The 19,424-nt window shown below is 36.2% G+C and overlaps 1 protein-coding gene across 1 annotated transcript; it reads right to left on the bottom strand.

Moving 5' to 3' along the window:
* Positions 1-1,238: 1,238 nt before the first annotated feature.
* Positions 1,239-12,891, bottom strand: LOC136025386 (uncharacterized). Its single transcript, XM_065701371.1, has 2 exons — positions 12,672-12,891; positions 1,239-6,503 (listed from the first exon to the last, which is right to left on the bottom strand). The coding sequence occupies exons 1-2, from the start codon at positions 12,837-12,839 to the stop codon at positions 1,797-1,799; spliced, it is 4,875 nt and encodes a 1,624-aa protein (XP_065557443.1). The 5' UTR covers positions 12,840-12,891; the 3' UTR covers positions 1,239-1,796.
* Between the last annotated feature and the right edge of the window lie 6,533 nt (positions 12,892-19,424).

Here is a 19,424-nt window from a genome sequence, read left to right on the forward strand (position 1 = left end):
ATTTGAATTGATAAGCTAGAGGTAGAATAGGAAGGGTTAAGAAATATTATATACTTTAACCTCATATTAGTCATTAAACCCTATAATAGTCAACTTAAACGCTTGCAGTTATAACTTTGGCATTATTCAGTTTCCAGTATTCACTTTCCAGATATTTAGTTTCCAGCAAATTATTGCTCGCTTCTGCTCCTTTTGGAATATATAAAGCCCCTCGGCAAATTGTAAAACAGCTCGAGTTTCAATAAGATATCAAACCCAATAGTAAATTCGCTTAAATTACATAAAAATTTAAACATCTGAATCGCGAATTTTCTTTTAAAGAAAACGCTAAATGAATGTATATTTTACCCTTTAAAATAGGTACTTCTCATTCTATAGTTTTTGTTTTGAAGCATAATATTGTGAATTGGCTGTGCCAGGGCAGCCACTCTTGTCCATCTCCTGCTTTAAGCTGTTATGTTTTGCTTCGTCTTCTTTGTTTTATTTTATTTGTGTCGTCTGGGGGACCATAAATTTGTTTTCATAATATGTAGCCTTTTATTTGAGCTTCGCTCTCTGTTGGCTCTATTTTAATTTTGTTATGTTAATTTATTAATATAATAGAATTAGGCATAAATTAAAACCAATTGTTTACTACACAGTTTTCCTTGGATTACGCTGTTTTACTACACAAGCTTTATGACGTATTTCACTTTTTAACTTTTCACCTTTGTAATTTTTACTTTTTAACTTTTAAAATGTTTTGCTATCATCCCATAGCTTAAATTCGACTTCATCCATATGTCATGTTATATTTTTACAATCTTTTATTTAAATAGGTTGAATATTTTCTAAAAGCATTGGAAAAAGTCGAATCTAATAACTGATATTAAATCTATCTCACCTTTTTCATAACATAATGAGAAATAACAATATAATAAGTCGATAATTTAATAAATATAAAACTTTTAATAATTTACTGGCTTTCTTGCGCATAAAAGTATATACGTTTAAAGCAGTGTTGTGAAATAAGCTTTAATTTGTATATGGTGTATAAAGTGTCTAAGATGTCTAAAAGTGTCTTGTCAAAAAAAAAAAAAAAACAGGTTTCTGAGGGAACATAAACCTTACTGTAAAGCGTCTTTAGATGTCTAAATTTGTCTTTTAAAAAAAAATGTTTCAGAGGAAACATAAACCTTAATTGCTGCAACGCCGTCCAGCGGGCCGAAGCCAATATCCGACATTAAACCAATTTCACCTTTTTCATTATATACATTTAATTCATCATATGAAATAAGAATATAATAAGTCGATAACTGGATAAATATAAAAGTTTTAATAACTCACTATAATTGACCATTCAGTAATGTAAAATACTGCTATATGAATTTCTTACGCACATAAATATTTACTTTTAAAGCATTGTTGTGACATAAGCTTGAATTTGTATAAGGTGACTTAAACTGCTAGGAAAAACATAGGTTTCTGACGCAACATAAACCTTATGGTAAAGTGTGTAAGGTATTTTAAAGTGCCTTTTTGAAAAAAAAAAATTTCAGAGGAAACACAAACCTTAATTACTGCAACGCCATCTAGGAAGACAAAGCTAACATCTGACATTAAATTCTCATCTTTTTCATTATATATATCTAATGCACAATAAGAAATAAGACTATAAAAAGTCGATAATGTAATAAATATAAAACTTTTAACAATTTACTAGAATTGGCCATATAGAGGCTAGTGCAAAAATTCTGGTACAGGGTTTTCTCGCACACAAAACTATATATGTCTAAAGCAGTCTTGTAACATAAACTTTAATGTATATAACGCCACGCTGTGAACTGAAGTTGAATCCCTGAAATTAAATCAGTCTCTCTTTTACTGTCATTACTTATAACTATTGTGTAATAAGAATCAAGAATATATACAGAACTCAACGTTTCTGAAGAAGAAAGCATTTTTGCGCTGGTCAGTTTTCTGAAGTCGTTACTTGTATGCGAATTACTAGAAAAACTCCCAAGATTCAAGTAATCTCCTTCTTCTCGATAGGCACTTACTGATATAGACGGTATTGGTGTTAGGTCTTTGTTTAGTGCCTTAGCTTCTACAGTACTAACAAAAAGTTGATTGATAGTGCTTCCAAGTATTGGGAATGTTGCATTGTTGCCACTGCGAAGAAAAGAAAATTCAACTGGAAAGTCAAAACTATCCAAGTAGATACTAAGCTTCTGTGTTTCAGTCAATTTCTTGTTGATCAGTTCTTGTAGTGTCAGCAAAGAACTGGAAAAGTTGGAAGTACTCGACCAAGGAGAAAGATCTGCAAGTTTTTCCAATGCTCTGGAATCTGGAAAATAAGGTATCAACTGCAGTCTAATGCTTTGAATTTTCCGACGTAGTTCTTTTCCAATATCCGTAAGAGCGAAAATACATTTCTCAACAATATTATCTAAGAATTCCACCACGTCTGATTGATTCATTGCTGGATGCTGCTTAATTGACTTGAACACTTGGACTTTTTCACGGAGAGATTTCACAAGTTCTTCTATGTAATTAGAATCCCTTATCACAAGTTCTACTTTATTTCTCACCTGTACATGGCTGCTCATGGAGTGAAGAATATGGGAAGAACGATTTGCCATTATTGTACCGAGTGTAGTGTGTAAGAAAGAACGTAGCTGGTAATATTCAGAATAAGTTTTCATATTTTGTACCGAAGATCTAGGTCTCCTGTTTAGATCAGTTATTTTAAAATAGTGGATGTAATTTCTTAAGCGATAGCCATCTGAGAAAAAATTCTTTAACGTGCATTTTGGCACGTTTCCAGAAATGTTTTCAATTTTTTTATCGTCCTTCACTTTATTCTTAAAAAACATATTTAAAACTGATATATTGTAAAATAGTGAACTGCAGTTTTTCAGCTCTGGGTACTCTATCCTTATATTTGAGGCTAATGTAAAAATTCCTGAATTATGTCCGGTTCTTTCAGTAAATTTCTTTGCTGCATGATAAATTTCACCCAGATCAACGTTTCTTTCGTTAAATGCTTCAGCTACAGTAACGATTGAAATAATGGTAGAAATGGCTTTGTCAAGGTTCTCTGTGACTGTTTTTGGATTAGTCGCGATGTCTCTCTCCCTTACATAAAAATTGTTTGAAGTTTCTTCAATAGCAACGCGCGCCATTTCAACGTCTTTACTGGTTAACACCAAATCATTTTGTTGGTTTGCACTTAACTCCTTGAAATTGTTTTCTAGAATTTGAAGGTTTTTTTGTTCTGTCTCGAAAAAGGTAATAATTTTTGTTAATAATTTACTTTCTTCTCGAATCAAGTTCATGACAATGGATGAGTGATTTTGCTGTTTGTAGAGTAAAGACACGTTTGATACAACTTCTTTCTGATTTTGAAAAAGGCCAAGTAAGTCCTGAACAAATCTTACTGACTTCAAACCATTTCCATTTGACATGTATGTTGGCTCTATTTCGGTTTTAAGTTTGCTTAGCATTACAAACAAAGTTCTTTCTTCACTAATATTTCTGAATTCTATTGGGTTTGCAAGATCTCCAAGCGGCCCTTGAGAACCATTAGGGCCGTTTTCGCCCTTTGGACCGTCGTTTTCTTTGCCGCTGATTCTTTCAGATGTACTAACTCCACTACTTGTCATTCTTTCACCAGAGTTTTCATGCCAATCCCAGATTCGAGTATATGTAACGGCTAAAGACTTTCGATTTCCCCCAATGCCTCCTTCTCCTCCACCTCCTCCAAGTCCCCCTGCACCACCAGCTCCACCTTTTCCTGAAAGCTTAAAATGGTTTCGATTAAGACCATTCAATTCTACAGTGAGACTGCCTGCTTTGCCACCAGCACCCCCTGGCGCACCGCTAGTTCCAGAAGCACCCTTCCCACCTGATGTCATTCCTACAGAAACATGATTATAGCGTTGAACATAGTTCACAGTACGACCACAGACATATGATTTCTTCCTCCTATACCACTTTTTTCTTTTTCGGCAGTGGTGCTCTACAACATTTTTTTGGATAAGACCACTATTCGGTATAGAATCATAATGTGCTTTATTATAAAAATGAGATTGTATGTTGCCATGGACTCCATTAGATCCTTTACCTCCTAAGACTCCATCACCTCCGGCGCCACCTGGTCCTCCATTAGCAACTACTTCCAGTACTCCTCCTGTAACGAATGAATGTATACGGATCTCTACAAAGCCTGCATCAATTCCTTTAGATCCAACTACTTGTGATGTAGCTTTGACAGGAGCTGAAGGTTCAACCAGCTTTAAACTTGCACCCTTTGAATTTACCTCCAAATTTACTGTATCTACCCTAAGGCGTCTCAAGTTTGTTGAAGAATGACCGTAAACCAGTGTATTCATACATAGAATATTCAGTTCCTCGACGTTTTCCGGAACTTTCGAAAGTATGCTAGGAAGGTCACAATCTTCGTCGACAACTCTCATTTGACGGTTGAAAAGTTCAACTTTACTGACAATGTTCATGAAATCAAATTTTGCGTACAGTTTACCGGAGTCTTTTTCAAATTTATTACGCTTTAGACTAATTTGCAAAAACCTCTTTGCAGAGGAAACAGCAGCAAGCAGCAGTTGATCATAAGCTAAATCTCTATCAACTTTGCAATTAATTATTCTATTAACTGAGGGAACGAAAGGTAGAAATAAATAATCTTTAACCAAGTTTATCAATTCTTCTGGATTCTGTTTTTGTGCATCTTCTCTTAATTCTGTTTCAATATCTGCAGCAATACTAATGAGTTTGTCTCTTTTCCCCATTGTGGTATAGCTGTAGCTACTTCTGGCATCCCGACAGTAATTAAGATTATTATTAATCCTTTTTAATGCAGCATCAATATAGATATTTGCATCGCTAGCAAGATCCGCGGGAAGAGATTTTAATTTTAGTTTGATTGTATTTTCAAAGCTGTTCACGTTATCTTTTATACATCTGTGGGTGCCTGATGGAATATTGGCACAAAAATAAGTGAATTTTTTGGAATCATCAAAAATACTTTCAAGTGCCCTGCTCAGGGTAGAAAATAAAGACGTACGAATAGATTCCAACAGTCTTTGATTAAAAGCTTTCCATTCAACTTCTAGGTCTTCAGAAGCATAAGAACTGGTAAATATATGTTTTCTCATCAACTCAATTTCTTTAAATAGTACGGTTGTCCCTGCGAGATGATCTTCAATATCCCTTTTTCTTTCTATCACTGATAGCTTATTCGTAACATTTACTTCGAATTGGTATAAGCTTTGTTTAAGTTCAGCAATCAGAAGCGCACTTTTGAAATCATTTCTAGTAAACTCAGATCCACTGTTTGATATGTCTATAACTTTTTTAATAAGTTCTTCTATTGAATCCGGGCCTATAGGTATACCTGACACCGTACGTCTTACATTAGACGTATTTAGTATCAAATTTACGATTTTTAGCAAGCTCGTTATGAACTTCTCTCCATCAGGGCCTTTTAGATAATCATACTTCACGGACGTGGCGTTTGACGGAAGTTTAAGATATGGGAATCCTATTACTTGTAGAGACTGAAAACATTCTTTGAGGTTTTTTCTAATTAAATTTCTTGCAAGTGAAAAATTGTCTTCATTGTCTAATTCATCTTCAACAAGTTCGTCAGTCAATTCTTCATCTGACTCATCCCCTTGCATTTTGTTGATAACTACTATTAAATGAGCAGCTTTAAAATCTTCACACGTGGACTCATCCTGGATTTTATTAGCTAAATTCAAGTATTTATCCAATTTCTTCAGTTCTTCGTCAACCCTTAAAGAGTCAGTTGTTATCCAGATTATCACATTTGAAACAAGTAAGGGTGGTACCGATGCTACAAGGTCAATATCTTCACCTCGAACACCCATACCTTCACTGTCAGTTATTATCAAGGGTATATTTCTATGATTTGAAAAGTTGATTTCATCTTTGTATTGATCTTTTAAGGTAGGTAAATATTCTGAAAATGGAATAATAGGGGACATATCAATACCTATGGTGGTAGTTCTTGTGCTTCTCCGTCCAGATTCGAACATCTCCTCTTTCCCAGAAAGTAAAGAAGCGATGGTCGATTTTCCCGACCCGCGCAATCCCAGGACAGATATAACCATGGGAGATTCTTCAAAGCTTCTTAACTGTCGTAAGCGTTTCTTTCCGTCTGGGTGAAGGATAGCAATAGTTTTCTCAACTGTACTTGACCCCGCTGCAAGTCTTTTGACAGTAAGAACAACGCTGTTTCTGTTCTCTATTTTGATGATTTTCAATTCTTCGTCTGTGGTATTAAATAGCCAAGAATTAGATTCACAGGACACGTATTTGGACTCTTTCAAATTTGAGGGATTCAGAGCTTGGAATACGGAGACGTAGATTGAACGATCGCATTCCGATTTCAGAATGATGTGTTTTGGCGGGATATTTGTTTCATAAGTTGCAAATTGCCCCTTGGGGAGAACTAGTTCAGTCTTTCTTCGTCGAATATTCACCTGAAAAAGAATTAAACCTTAAAATATATTTTACTTTATTTCCCCTTCCTGCTATCTTGGTGGATATTACCCATATCCCGGGATAAACCCATATCCCGGGATATACCCGATATTACCCAGGATATACCCATATCCCGGTCTACGCAGTAGCATGGTTAGGCAGCTGACATGCTAGGCAGTAGCATGGTAGCTGGCAGGTTATCTATTTTTGTTGGGTTATTTGCCAAGACTAATCACAAAGAGTAAATGAATCTGGCTACATGGGAAAGGGCTTACTCGGTTAAAAATTCTTAGATCTAGTGAATTTTAAAGTAACGAAGTGGACTGCAGTTACTAGACCACCCTCTCTTTTCCCCCTCAATGCGACTCCCTGGCTCCACTAGTGATATTCAATGTATTTTATGATAGTCGTTTAAATTAGAATTGCTGAATACCCTTGAAAATATGTACCTAGGGCCAGCTTCGTGCGTGCACTACCAGAGGCAAATTAGTGACGGATATGGAGTGGAAACTTAAAAGCAGTTTAGGAGAGAGTGTGATACCGATAATGGCAGGAGGTTGATAACCCTTTTTTGTAGGGCTTGAGAAAGAATTCCATAGAAATAAAATGGTAAACCAAAGCAATAGAACTGGTTGCAAAGATGAGAGAAATGGAGATAAAATTTGTGGAACTAAAGGAGATAATTTTGAGTATAGTGAAAGCGTTGGTGCCACGGTCACTGCTAATTTTCCATGGATTATTTAACAACCATTATTTCTGTAGATATGCTGGGTTCCCCATGGCCCAAAATTTCTAATCAGGTGTTGAAAATAAGGAAAGGGAACAAATATTTGGGACTTTGACAATATGACTGCAGGGCTTTGACAGGCGGTTTGTGCCGCCTGTAATTCAGTAAAATTGAGCCTTACCCTCCACTGTCTTAAAAAAAAATCTAAATCTAACCAATTGAAAATTTGAGGGAGTATCGGGTGAAGGGGAGGAAAGTAGACTTTAAATTTTCGCTTCGGAGAGGGAGGCGCTTTGTGATACTTCAGTAAAATTGAGACTTACCCTCCACCCTCTTAAAAAAAATCACACACGATTGGTTGCTGTACTCTAGATTTTCTAGATATTTATGGTTTTAATTTTCCCAAAATGTTTTTTGAACCCTTACTCGCTTGAAGAGTTAGTTACACATTTTAAATCTTGATATAGAATTATTTGGATATTCCTTATAATGAATTGTGTTTATTCGTGTATCAATAATCTTTGGAAGGAAGCATAGAGTGAAGAGCTATGTTGCTTTAAAAATTTTAAAGTTCTTTTGAAGGGTTTATCAGTAAAAAAAAAAAAAAAATAGGGAACGGGAGAGTTCACGAAAATAGCAATTTGAAAAATTTTCCTTGAACATAAAATCACGCACGATTGGTTGATGTACTCTAGATTCTCTAGAGATTTATTGGTTTTAAATTTCCCGACATGTTATTTTGAACCCTTACTCGCTTGAAGAGTTGCAACTTTTAAATCTTGATATAGAATTATTTGGATGTTCCTTGAAGCTCAATAGAATAGTTTACTTTTACATATAACTAGTTACTAACTGACGTCATAAAAAACAAAATCGCTTTCTAGCTTTTTCTATTCCATATATATTGTAACCTATGAATTTTAAAAATACAAGAGCTGAATACCGGTAGCCAGAATTAGCCCACTAGTTCCACGACTGTCTCTGATATCCAAAATTCAACAAAAAGGGGAGGGGGTTTGCTTGCTGTTTTGATTCTTTTGCCTTACTTTTTTCTCTCTTTTATCATCTTTCTTTTTTTCTCTTTTATCAGATAATTTACATTACCGGTGGATAATACCATCCTTTTCGACATCAGTAATCTTGAATTATCGAAACTACTTAGTTCTAAAAATTATGAAGGACGTGAGCCCTCTCACAACTGTCTAAGGAGCTTCAATATCTTTGATCTTGTCAACACAAAGAACAGGAAGCGCTAAAAAAAGGATACAATGTAGGTCACATTTATAAAAATATAACTGTAATTAATGCTTCATGAGGAGGGCAGAATAATATGTTTGTCAATCTACTAAATTCAGTAATAATATCATGCCTATTCATTAGTTGTAAATGCCGATCCAAAACAAAATACACAAACCAGCAATTTTTGATGATCGGACTAGCGGTGTAGTTAGATGGAGAACAGGCCCTTCCCCTCCCAAAAACCAGAGTTTTAAATTCAACTACCGGCTGGATAAAAACAACATCTTTATTTGAACCCCCTCCTTCCCATTAAAATTATTTATCACGGAGTTTTTTTGGGCCAAGTTGAGAAAAGAATATTTGTACACTTCTTAACACCGAAAAGCGGAAAAGCTCGGTTATTTGGCTAAAGTTGCAGCACTACCTAGCATGTGCACATGTAGAGGACACTGCATACCTGCGATGTTCACATTATGAAGTATCAGAGCAGCAACTGGACCATGCAGCGTCCCTAGTCAACGAGAAGTGTTTTCATCAACTTTCCCCCTACCCGAAGATTTCAAGTAGGCTTTCTTCAGTCGTTCAAGGTAGAGTCTGGCTTATTTTTATGCTTAATCGTGGATATACATAGTTGTACACAGATTAGGCATACGGAGAGGGACTTTCCTAGGAAGCACTATAAATACCCCCTAAGGATTCAGACACACGTATGTGATTAAATGCGTCTCTCCTCTTCCAGGAGAGGGGTTAGATTCGAAATAACACAAATGGAGGTAAATTGTATGCAAACATAGGAAACTGCGGGATAAATTTTTGAGATAAAGGACAGGTTAAATGGACCCGAAGCCCTTCTGTACGTGTATGTGCGTGCTATATCACGTTTTATATCTGCCATGCAGGATAGAGCTAAAAAACAATCACTGGAAACTTTAATTTTATATCAGTTGTATTTTAAGCTCCTAAGCTATGCGGTCATGTCCTAGACGAAGAGGTCTATCGAAATAATTAGGTTTACAGGTTTTTAGGTTTTACAGGAAAATATGTAAAAAATTAAAAAAATTCTGCCTGAACAATTTTGTTCAACAATATTCGAGCATAAAGTAGTGCTTTTTGAACAAGAGAAACTGATAATGGATAGTCTCGCTTAATTCATCTACATATCTAACCAACGTACTTTTAGAAAGGTGTTCTTACTTTTCAATCACTTTTGAGAGAACTGCGAGGCATACCTTTTGGGTTAGCTCGGTGATATATCAGACAATTAGGAGCCATGTTAGAATCGGAAAAAAAGAAAATAGGCGCTGAAGTACTAGGGAATATTAAAAAGAAACCTGATTATTTGAATGCAAGTAGAAACTTATACAATCAGGTATATTTTAAGAAATTAGATAAAGTGGGAAATTCAATTTTAAATGGTTAAGAGCCCCATATGCAGTTATACAGTTTTTGATATTAGTGAGCGCAAAATTAAATATAAACGAAACAAGGGTGAAAAATCAAAAAAAAAAAAAACTAAAAGCGTGGTACAAAACAGCTTAAGAAAATATAGTAAACTTATGGATGCATTTTTTTTTTACAAGCTTCACGGCTCCATCACAGATGATGATTTACCACTAGTCCTGGTAATTACCTCACACTGAGGTTGGGGTGTTTGTTATGCCTTCTCTTGAACGCGTCAAGGGAAAGATTTACCGATATTACCTCTGCCGGCAATCTATTCCATGGGGCAATCGACCGCCGGGTGAAACTCGTTTTCAGATATTTTTAGCGGGGACTACCCTGCTCAAGGTAGACCTGACGAGCTGCACTTCGACGAGTTTATCGCAAGGGCTTTGGTCAATCAGGAACGAGCTTCGATAGCTCCTCGAGCATACATGTACTTGTAGAAAACCAACATGGACGCCACATCGAGGCATTCCTGGATCAACTGTGGGGCTTTTCGTGTTTCCAGAGCCTACTGCGCGAACTGCTTGATTTTACATTTGTTGGAGTGGAGCGATGTGGCTTTTTGGTGTACCAGCGAAGAGGGGCCATGCATATTCCATGACAGGCCTGATGCGCGAAGTGACAAATGTCAGAATAGACTCATCAGGGAGAATATTTTTGCATCTTAGGATAACTCCTAACTTCTTGGAGCAAGAAAATCAAATTTTACTGAGATGCTCAGTCCATGAGAGATCCAAAGAGAAATTAACTCCAAGTAGGAGCAGTATATAAACTCGCGTTATTGCCTCTCCTTTGAAGGCAAAAATCAGGATGAGCCCTCATATTACGCACCTTAGAAATTAGGAGCTCTTTCGTTTTCGATGCGTTAAAACTGACAAACAATGCATCTGCCCTCGCCTCAATTCTCTCCAGGTCAGTCTGAAGCTCCTTGTGGGGTTCGCTGGGATCTTGGTCTTTTGCAATTGATATTTATGTTGTCGTGTCATCAGCAAAGCGGTGAGAGGTTTCTTCACAAGGTTGTCCCCTAGGCTGATTATGGACACCAAGAAAAGAGTTGGCCCAAGAATACTTCCTTGGGGTACTCCTGATAAGACTGAGTGTTCTTTTGATATGAAGCCATCGAGGACAACTTGCAAAGATCGTTGACGAAGAAAGTCTGCAAGCGCCTCAAATAGTCGACCATCATTTCCATAAGCTTTCAATCTAAAAAGGAGTCCCTTGTGCCATACACGATCAAAGGCGTTTGCGATGTCAGAGGAGAGAAGGCGAATATCGTGCCCCTGAGAAAGGAACTCAACTCACTCTTGATACTGTGCAATCAGACAGTCTAAAGTAGACCGTTTTCTGCGAAAACCATATTGCGTGTCTTCCAACAACAGATGCGACTCAAGGTAATGGTAAAGGGTCTTATTAATGACGCTTTCATAAAATTTATCTACACAGCAAGGCAGAATTATTGGACGATACTATCATAAATTAGTAGGGTCGGACTCTGCCTTTAGAATAGGGACCACATGAGCAGTTTTCCAGGCTTTCGGGAATGATTCCGCTGCAAACTCTTGACGTTTTCGTTTGCTTGGTCATATATTAATCATCGAATATAATTTTAAAGCAAGTTCTTGGGATGTTATTCAGCAGCTTGGTTCAACTGGTTCAACTTGGTTCAACTTGGTTCACCAGGCTATGTATTGTGAACAGATGAACTGTTCACGATCTAATTAATCAGGTCTAAAAAGACCTTTAATCAGGTCCAGAATTAGTTGGTGTTTACTTAAGATTCTTAAGATTACTTAAGATTCTTCTTAAGTAAATTAGAAGGAACTGAGTCGAATTGACTTGCATCGACTTTGTTAAGTATTCGATGAAAAATTATAACTGTTCCTAATATTAGGCCTTATCGTAAAAGGAAATATCTTATACTGAATGAAGCGCATAGTCAATTTTTTGTTTTTATTATAAAGTCTGGCAAAACAAGAAAGTGGACGAAAAATAAAAGCTCAAATAGTGGTCAATCCTTTGAATGGACATTGATAATTCACAAACAAATATGGATATTTCGTACATGTGACCAAAATATCCAGTTTTTTTTTTTGTGAATTATCACTGTCTATTATAAGGATTTATCCCTATTTGAACAGTTATTTATCGTCATGGAAAGGCAGTGTTGTCTTCAAAATTATCTAGAAGAAAGTGGCCTTGGTTCGATTGGCATCTGAAAGGTTAAAAGTCAAGCTATTGAAACAAAAAGACATGAGTTCCATACTCATTTTTGCTGTTATCTCAGTGGAACATAGTTAATATTGCTTAACAAGTTCATATTATTGTACAGTAATGACATGTTAATCAATGCATTATCTTTAAATTTTTTGTCTTTTTGTTCCATTTTACTTCAATTATTCCATTTGTAGCAATTGTTCATAAATGTTAAAACCATAAAGTTGTCGAAACAACTTTGTTCTTTGGCGCTGCACCACAAAAACTTATACATTAGCATAACTTAAGAATTCATGTTGCGTTATTTAGTGTTACGTAGCAAATACGGATAGATCTAAGACCAATGAATCGAATGTTATAAGCATCTTGTCATTTTGGAGCAATTTACAGTTACCACCTTGTCGCAAAATCGCTTATTTCAGAGGAACATTAGCCTTAAGGATTGATCTGTACATCCATCGCATTTGTTTTTGTTTTATTTATAATTTGTATTTGTTTTATTAGGAAAACAAATGAAAGATAAAAATTTTTATCATATCACCTTTGCACCTTCTGATAAGTGGAGTGGAGATCCCAGATCAATCCAATGAAGTCGATTCACATAATCAACAAGTTTTACAACATCTTGGGATTTGTATGAAGCATCATTGGAGAATAAAAATTGTAGAAAACAAAAGACAAAGAATACAAATAAAACGTTTAAAGTCATATTATCATTTGAATATAGAATATCACGCTAGAGGACCAAGTTTATGACTGCATGATTTACTCCGTATTTAAAATGAAGTCCTGTGTTTTCCGACCAGTCGTTAAATCTGCAATGTCAAAACGTTGCCAAAAAATTAAATATGGGAAAAACCGTTGTTCGTCAAGTAGCACTAATGAAATTACATCCCAAAATATTGCAGTGAGATTTTTAGTTAAAAAAAAATTTTTTTATGGCAGGCTAGAACCTGTAAAATTCATGTTAATAAAGTTGTCGAATTAACCTTGATTAAATTAACCTTGACTGGGCTGCCCACTTAATTGAACAATCTGTCTTGGCTTTTTTCTACAATTGGCCATGACTTTGACTTTTCCCACAACTATTCCCTTTTTTTTAAATTCAAAAATCAAATTAAATTCAAAAATCTATAATGTACTATTATAGAAAAAGTAGCTTCAAAGTTCTCTGGAAGGGGGGGGGGGGGGGTTGGCTGGTGGCCTGATCAATACCTAATATGTTCCAAATATTATTTCTGAGACTGCAATAGTTAAGGATGAAAGAGTTTTAAAAGAGGTTTGCTCTTTCAATTGACCAAAAGGCAATATTTGCACGCTACTACTACTGCTACTACTACTACTACTACTACAACTAAAGTTTCTGTATCAACTACTACCATGGGTAAGGATATTAAACTAAAAATTTTACGAAATGTTGAGTGAAAAGTTGAACTAAATCAAGACCTACTATGCTCATAATGCTCATACAAATTGTCAATAGGGGATATCAACAATACCTTTGGAACGGCTTATCGTATCAAAATGAAACTTCCAGGACATCCCGGGGGGGGGATGTTCAACTGAGGAAAAGGCAACATGCGCGTACTAATACTGCTACAAATTCGGTTATTACTCATGATGAATAAGGAAGCTGCTAAGTTTTGTTTAGGTTGGGAAGGTATTAATAATAGAATGCTAATCGCTTATTTTATCAAACAGTTCGTGGTAACGAACTGTAGTAAGGAGCGACCCGGCTCAATAGTAAACGAAACTCTAAAAAACGGAATTTTGATGCTAAAAGATGCATGAAAAGAATCGGATTTTCATGCTGATTTTAAATTTATAAGTTTTATCAAATTTAGTCTTTGTCATCAAAAGTTACGAGCCTGAGAAAATTTGCCTCATTTTGGAAAATAGGGGGAAACTCCCCCTAAAAGTCATAGAATCTTAACGAAAATCACACCATCGCATTCAGCGTATCAGAGAACCCTATAGCAAACATTTCAAGCTCCTATCTACAAAAATTTGGAATTTCGTATTTTTTGCCAGAAGACAGATCACGGGTGCGTGTTTATTTGTTTGTTTGTTTTTTTTTTTTTTTTTTTTTTCAGGGATCATCGTATTGACCAAGTGGTCCTAGAATGTTGCAAGAGGGCTCATTCTGACGGGAATGAAAAGTTCTAGTGCTCTTTTTAAGTGACCAAAAAAATTGGAGTGCACCTAGCCCCTCCCACGCGCATTGTTTTCCCAAAGTCAACGGATCAAAATTTTGAGATAGCCATTTTGTTCCGCATAGTCGAAGACCATAATAACTATGTCTTTGGGGATGACTTACTCCCCCACAGTTCCTGGGGGAGGGGCTGCAAGTTGCAAACTCTGACCAGTGTTTACATACAGTAATGGTTATTGGGAAGTGCACAGACGTTTTCAGCGGGATTTTTTTGGTTTGGGGGTGGGGTTGAGGGGAGGGGGCTAAGTGGGAGGATCTTTCCTTGGAGGAATATATCATGGGAGAAGAGAGATTCAATGAAAAGGGCACGGTATTTTCTAGCATTACTATGAAAAAAAAAAAAAACAATGAAAAAATAAACATGAAAAAGTTTTTTCCAATTGAAAGTAAGGAGTAGCATTAAAACTTAATACGAGCAGAGATTATTACGCATATGAGGGGTTCTTAAAATACTTTAGCATAAAGACCGTGGTATTTAGGAGGAGATAAATACTTCGCTCTTTATGCTAAAGTATTTTTAGTAATTCCAACTATTTATTCTACGGCCTTTCTGATTCAGGGGTCATTCTTAAGGAATTGGAACAAAACTTAACATTTAGCGTAAAGAGCGAGGTATTAACGAGGGGACAAACCCCTCATATACATAATAAAAATATAAGAATATAAAAGTTTGCTACGTAAATTAATTCTTAAGTTACGTATATTTTTTACTAATAAAAACGTTCGTTAAAAATTATAAAGTTTTAATTGCCTTTTTAAGTAACCAAAAAATTGGAGGGCAACTAGGCCTCCTTCCCCACCCCTTATTTCTCAAAATTGTCTGATGAAAACTATGAGAAAGCCATTTAGCCAAAAAAAGAATTAATACGCAAATTTCATGTTAATAATTTATGTGCGGAGAGCCAAAACCGAACATGCATTAATTCAAAAACGTCCAGAAATTAAATAAAAAAAAAATTAGTTTTTTTAACTGAAAGTAAGGAGCAACATTAAAACTTAAAACGAACAGAAATTACTCCCTATATGAAATGGGTTGTCCCCTCCATGATCCCTCGCTCTTTACGCTAAAGTTTGACTCTTTGCCACAGTTCTACTTTTTAAAACAATTAAAAACTTTAGCGTAAAGAGCGAGGGATTGCGGAGGGAACAACCCATTTCATATAGGGAGTAATTTCTGTTCGTTTTAAGTTTTAATGTCGCTCCTTACTTTCAGTTAAAAAAACTAGTTTTTTTTATTTAATGACTAAAAAGTGCAGGGTATTATTCATAGTAGTATATGCCTCTGTAGAAGCGACTGAAGGAGATAGTAGTGACTCAGATGAATTTTACTTACATTACAGGGTCAGATAAACGGGATTCCAGGTAGGAATATGGTGTTTTTACTAGGAGACTTTAACACCCAGGTCAGTAGAAATAGGATATATGGTATCCTAGCCTAGGTAAATTTGGTGTAGGAATAAAAACAGTAATGGCTACAGATTACTGTAATTTTGTAGGTATAACAATCTAGTCATGACTTTTAGTATTTGGACATAAAATTATAATTTAAAATAGCATTCACATGATGTTAAGACAGCTAACCATATTGATTATAAAATTGTAAGCCTAAAGACTGGCAGGATCAATACACGATACTAGGGTATGCTGTTTTTGGAGTGCTATTATTGATTTTAAAGGTAACAAGCACGATCTAGTAGTGCCTAGGGTTAATTTAAAGCTGAAATTTTGGAAGGGTAACTGTATTCCGGGAAGCTATGACGTTGGTAGACTCCAGGATAAGAGTTTGAGAGAAACTCTCCAGGAACAGTCGAATACGAAACTGGAGAATTAAAAACTTGATAATGTAGAAAATGGATGGAGTAACCTCAGGAAAATCGCTTGTGAAGTTGCTGGTGGTGTCTTACGAATGAAAGTTAGAAACACAGGTAGAAATAGTAGCGAATAGGTTTTATAATTAATAGAAAGGAGAAGGGACTTGTAAAAGAATAATCTGAGCAATAGATCATGTGAGGATAAGAGGGATGTGAAGAAAGCGGAGAAAAAAAAATATTAAAATAAAAACTAAAAAAATATGCAGCACAACAGTTAAATATTGTACTAATAAGTTAATAAATTCAGAGGAAGTAATCAATCTGATTTGTCCCAGTTAATGATAGGAATGGGGCCACAATTAGTGGTAAGGAAAGAGTTAAAGAGAGATGGACAGAACATTTTGAGAATGCACTAAACCATGATAGAGTTACAGGAAAATATATAGAGGAGAATGAAAAAATTTTGTGCAACTTGAATGTGAAGGAAGATTCATTTGAAGTACTAAAAGAACAAAAAATAATAAAGGCTCCAGGTACTGATTGTATGGTAAGTGAATTTCTTAAATATGGTGGCTATGGCGTTAGAAATAAGTTACTGAAGATTATGAAAATGTTTTTAAAAAGGGGAAGTACATAAAGATTTTAGGAAAACCCTAATTAAGCCCCCAATGGCGTTGCTTGGGGGGGCAATTGCCCCCCCCCCAAATAATGTGGAGAAAAAATATTATATATCCCATGCCCCTTGACTATCCGGATATGGACCCCTCTTACCCCCACCCCCCCTAATAATGTGGAGAAAAAATTATTACATATCCCATGCCCCTTGACTATCTGGATATGGGCCCCTCTTAACCCCCCCCCCCCCAATAACGTGGAGAAAAAAATATTATATATCCCATGCCCCTTGACTCTCTGGACATAAACTCTCCGGTAATGTTCTGGCCTTGCGAAGGCATAGGGGTTGTGAGCCCTGCTCATGTAAATTTCTGCTCGTTTTTGGTGTGACTCGGTTATTTATTGTAATTTTTGTTCGTTTTGGGTTTAATAAATCTATTGATTCTGAACTGTGATAGTCTTATGGAATTTTTTTTAAGCTAATCTTTGAGATAGAGGTATTTATTTGATCCTGAGTACGTCGAAAAAGGCTAAGGTCATTAAGTTCGTTTTATATTGACATAGTTTTACCTAATAATAAAGTAGCTAGTGCAAGATGAGGATATTGACAACCAACACGTTGTCTGCATCCGAACTGATTCACATCAACTTCACAATGTCTTGATCGGTGACAGAAGAATGTATTCAAATACCTTACTTTATTGCACACAACTGTGATTTTGTCAATAAGAATTGCAATTCAACGTTATAAAATAGTAGCGACAGTTCCGCACATAAATGAATCTGGAAAAAGCGAAGACGTCGAGCACATCTCAAGTTCAAGTTCTATTTCTGGAATGATAATTGTAAGTGTTCAATCAAAGCAACAGCCTCTAAATTCTAGTGGTTCATACAAATACCATCAGAGTCCACTCCTTTTTATTTAAGTTGGTTTACACCATTTAAAGCAATGGCAAGGGAAACAGGAAAAAAACATGTTTTGTTGGACTTTTACGGGCAACAGTTTAGAGCAAAGATCTATGAAAAAAACAATGCACATTATAATTTATTACATCAAAAACCCTCTGTAATTATTCAGCCGTTTTTCACTAGAAATACAAAAACCACTTTCAGCAGACATTTTAACCTTGGTTTAATTGATAACACGTCTCAATATAGCGAACACGTCGTAGATAACGTTTAAAAAGCAATTTTGGAAACTCAGGGCCATTAAAAACGTGGAGGGGGGAATAACGCGAGGAAAATGGGTTTTAATTCAAAAAATTGTCCTCTCATTGGTCGGCTCCAAGCTATCCAGACCCTCGACCACAATTTAACACGGTTTTTCACGAATTTTAATTCAGGACCTTCCTTCCAGATCAAAGTACGGGTATTCAAACACACTCGGTATAGAGGGACAGCAACTTCTTCAGCACTTTTTAAGCATTCAACAATAGGTTTATAATAAACATTCAAATCCAAACAAGCTAGAGATGAAGCAGCATCAGTACAAAACAGGTAGAATGGGACTTGGACATTAGCCAGGAAGTCAACTAGAGTAGCTATATATGAAACGTTATTAGATTTCGACCAATCCCTTTTATAATACCACTTCTTTCAACTGGCACTTACCAAATTTCCGCTAGTCTGATTCACTGAGATGTTAAATGATCATAATTGCGCTCATCTTCATCTACACGCACTGGCGAAAAATTTATGGCAGTAGAGCAAATGCAATGATCTATTATTGGCAAAACTCCACTATTGTGATTGTAACTGTATTTAATGTCCTTTTCCACGTTTCGATAATTACTTAGCAGGAAATCTGACATTAGCTCAGTACCTGTGGACTGATTGAGCACATCACAGTTGACACTACCGATAAATAGCCATTTGTTACCACGCTTTTCAATGTCTGTGCCGAGATTCTTCACAGAGGAGCATGCGTTGGAAAATCGAGTGAGGGATGCAACGCGTTTAAGGTCATTACAACACACTGAATGCGATTTCTATTGCAATGTAATTGTCGCTAGATTTATTGAAGGAAGGCGAGATATCCGACAAACTTCACTAAACAAAGCAAGCTAGACCGCCAGAGGGCCTCCTTCTGGTGCCTCAGGCGTTGGTAGTGAACACGTAGTGTGCAATGAATCTCAGTGAATTGAAAGTGACAGCAGAGAGAAGTTGCTCTTGCAGAAATAATAAGTCAAAGTCTAACGAGGCGTTTTGGGTGTGATACTAAAAGCCTTCTCCATGCCTACACGTGTTATGTTCGCCCGTTACTCGAGTACGCGTGCCCTGTGTGGGGTCCATCTGCTATCCGCACAGCGTACCTATTACGCGACATAGAGTGTGTCCAGAAAAGAGCAACAAGGATTATACTCCGAGACCGTGGCATACCCTACGATCAAGCCCTCGCTAAATTACGTTTATCTCCACTTAAAGTCCGGCTTGAACACCTTATTCACCAATTTGGAAAATTCATCCTAGCCAATAAGAGCCACCGATCACTACTACCCGAACCAGCCCCTCCCAATAGCCGAACTCGATTACGAAATAAACTTGTACCTCCTAAAGTACGAACCAATCGATACGCAAACTCATTTGTGCCTTTTTTCACATCAGTTTTTAATGCCGAGTTGTAGTGTGTGATTTATGTTTAAATGTATGATTTTTG

This window comes from Artemia franciscana, chromosome 3 (genome assembly GCF_032884065.1).
Source record: "Artemia franciscana chromosome 3, ASM3288406v1, whole genome shotgun sequence".
NCBI classification, from domain to species: domain Eukaryota; kingdom Metazoa; phylum Arthropoda; class Branchiopoda; order Anostraca; family Artemiidae; genus Artemia; species Artemia franciscana.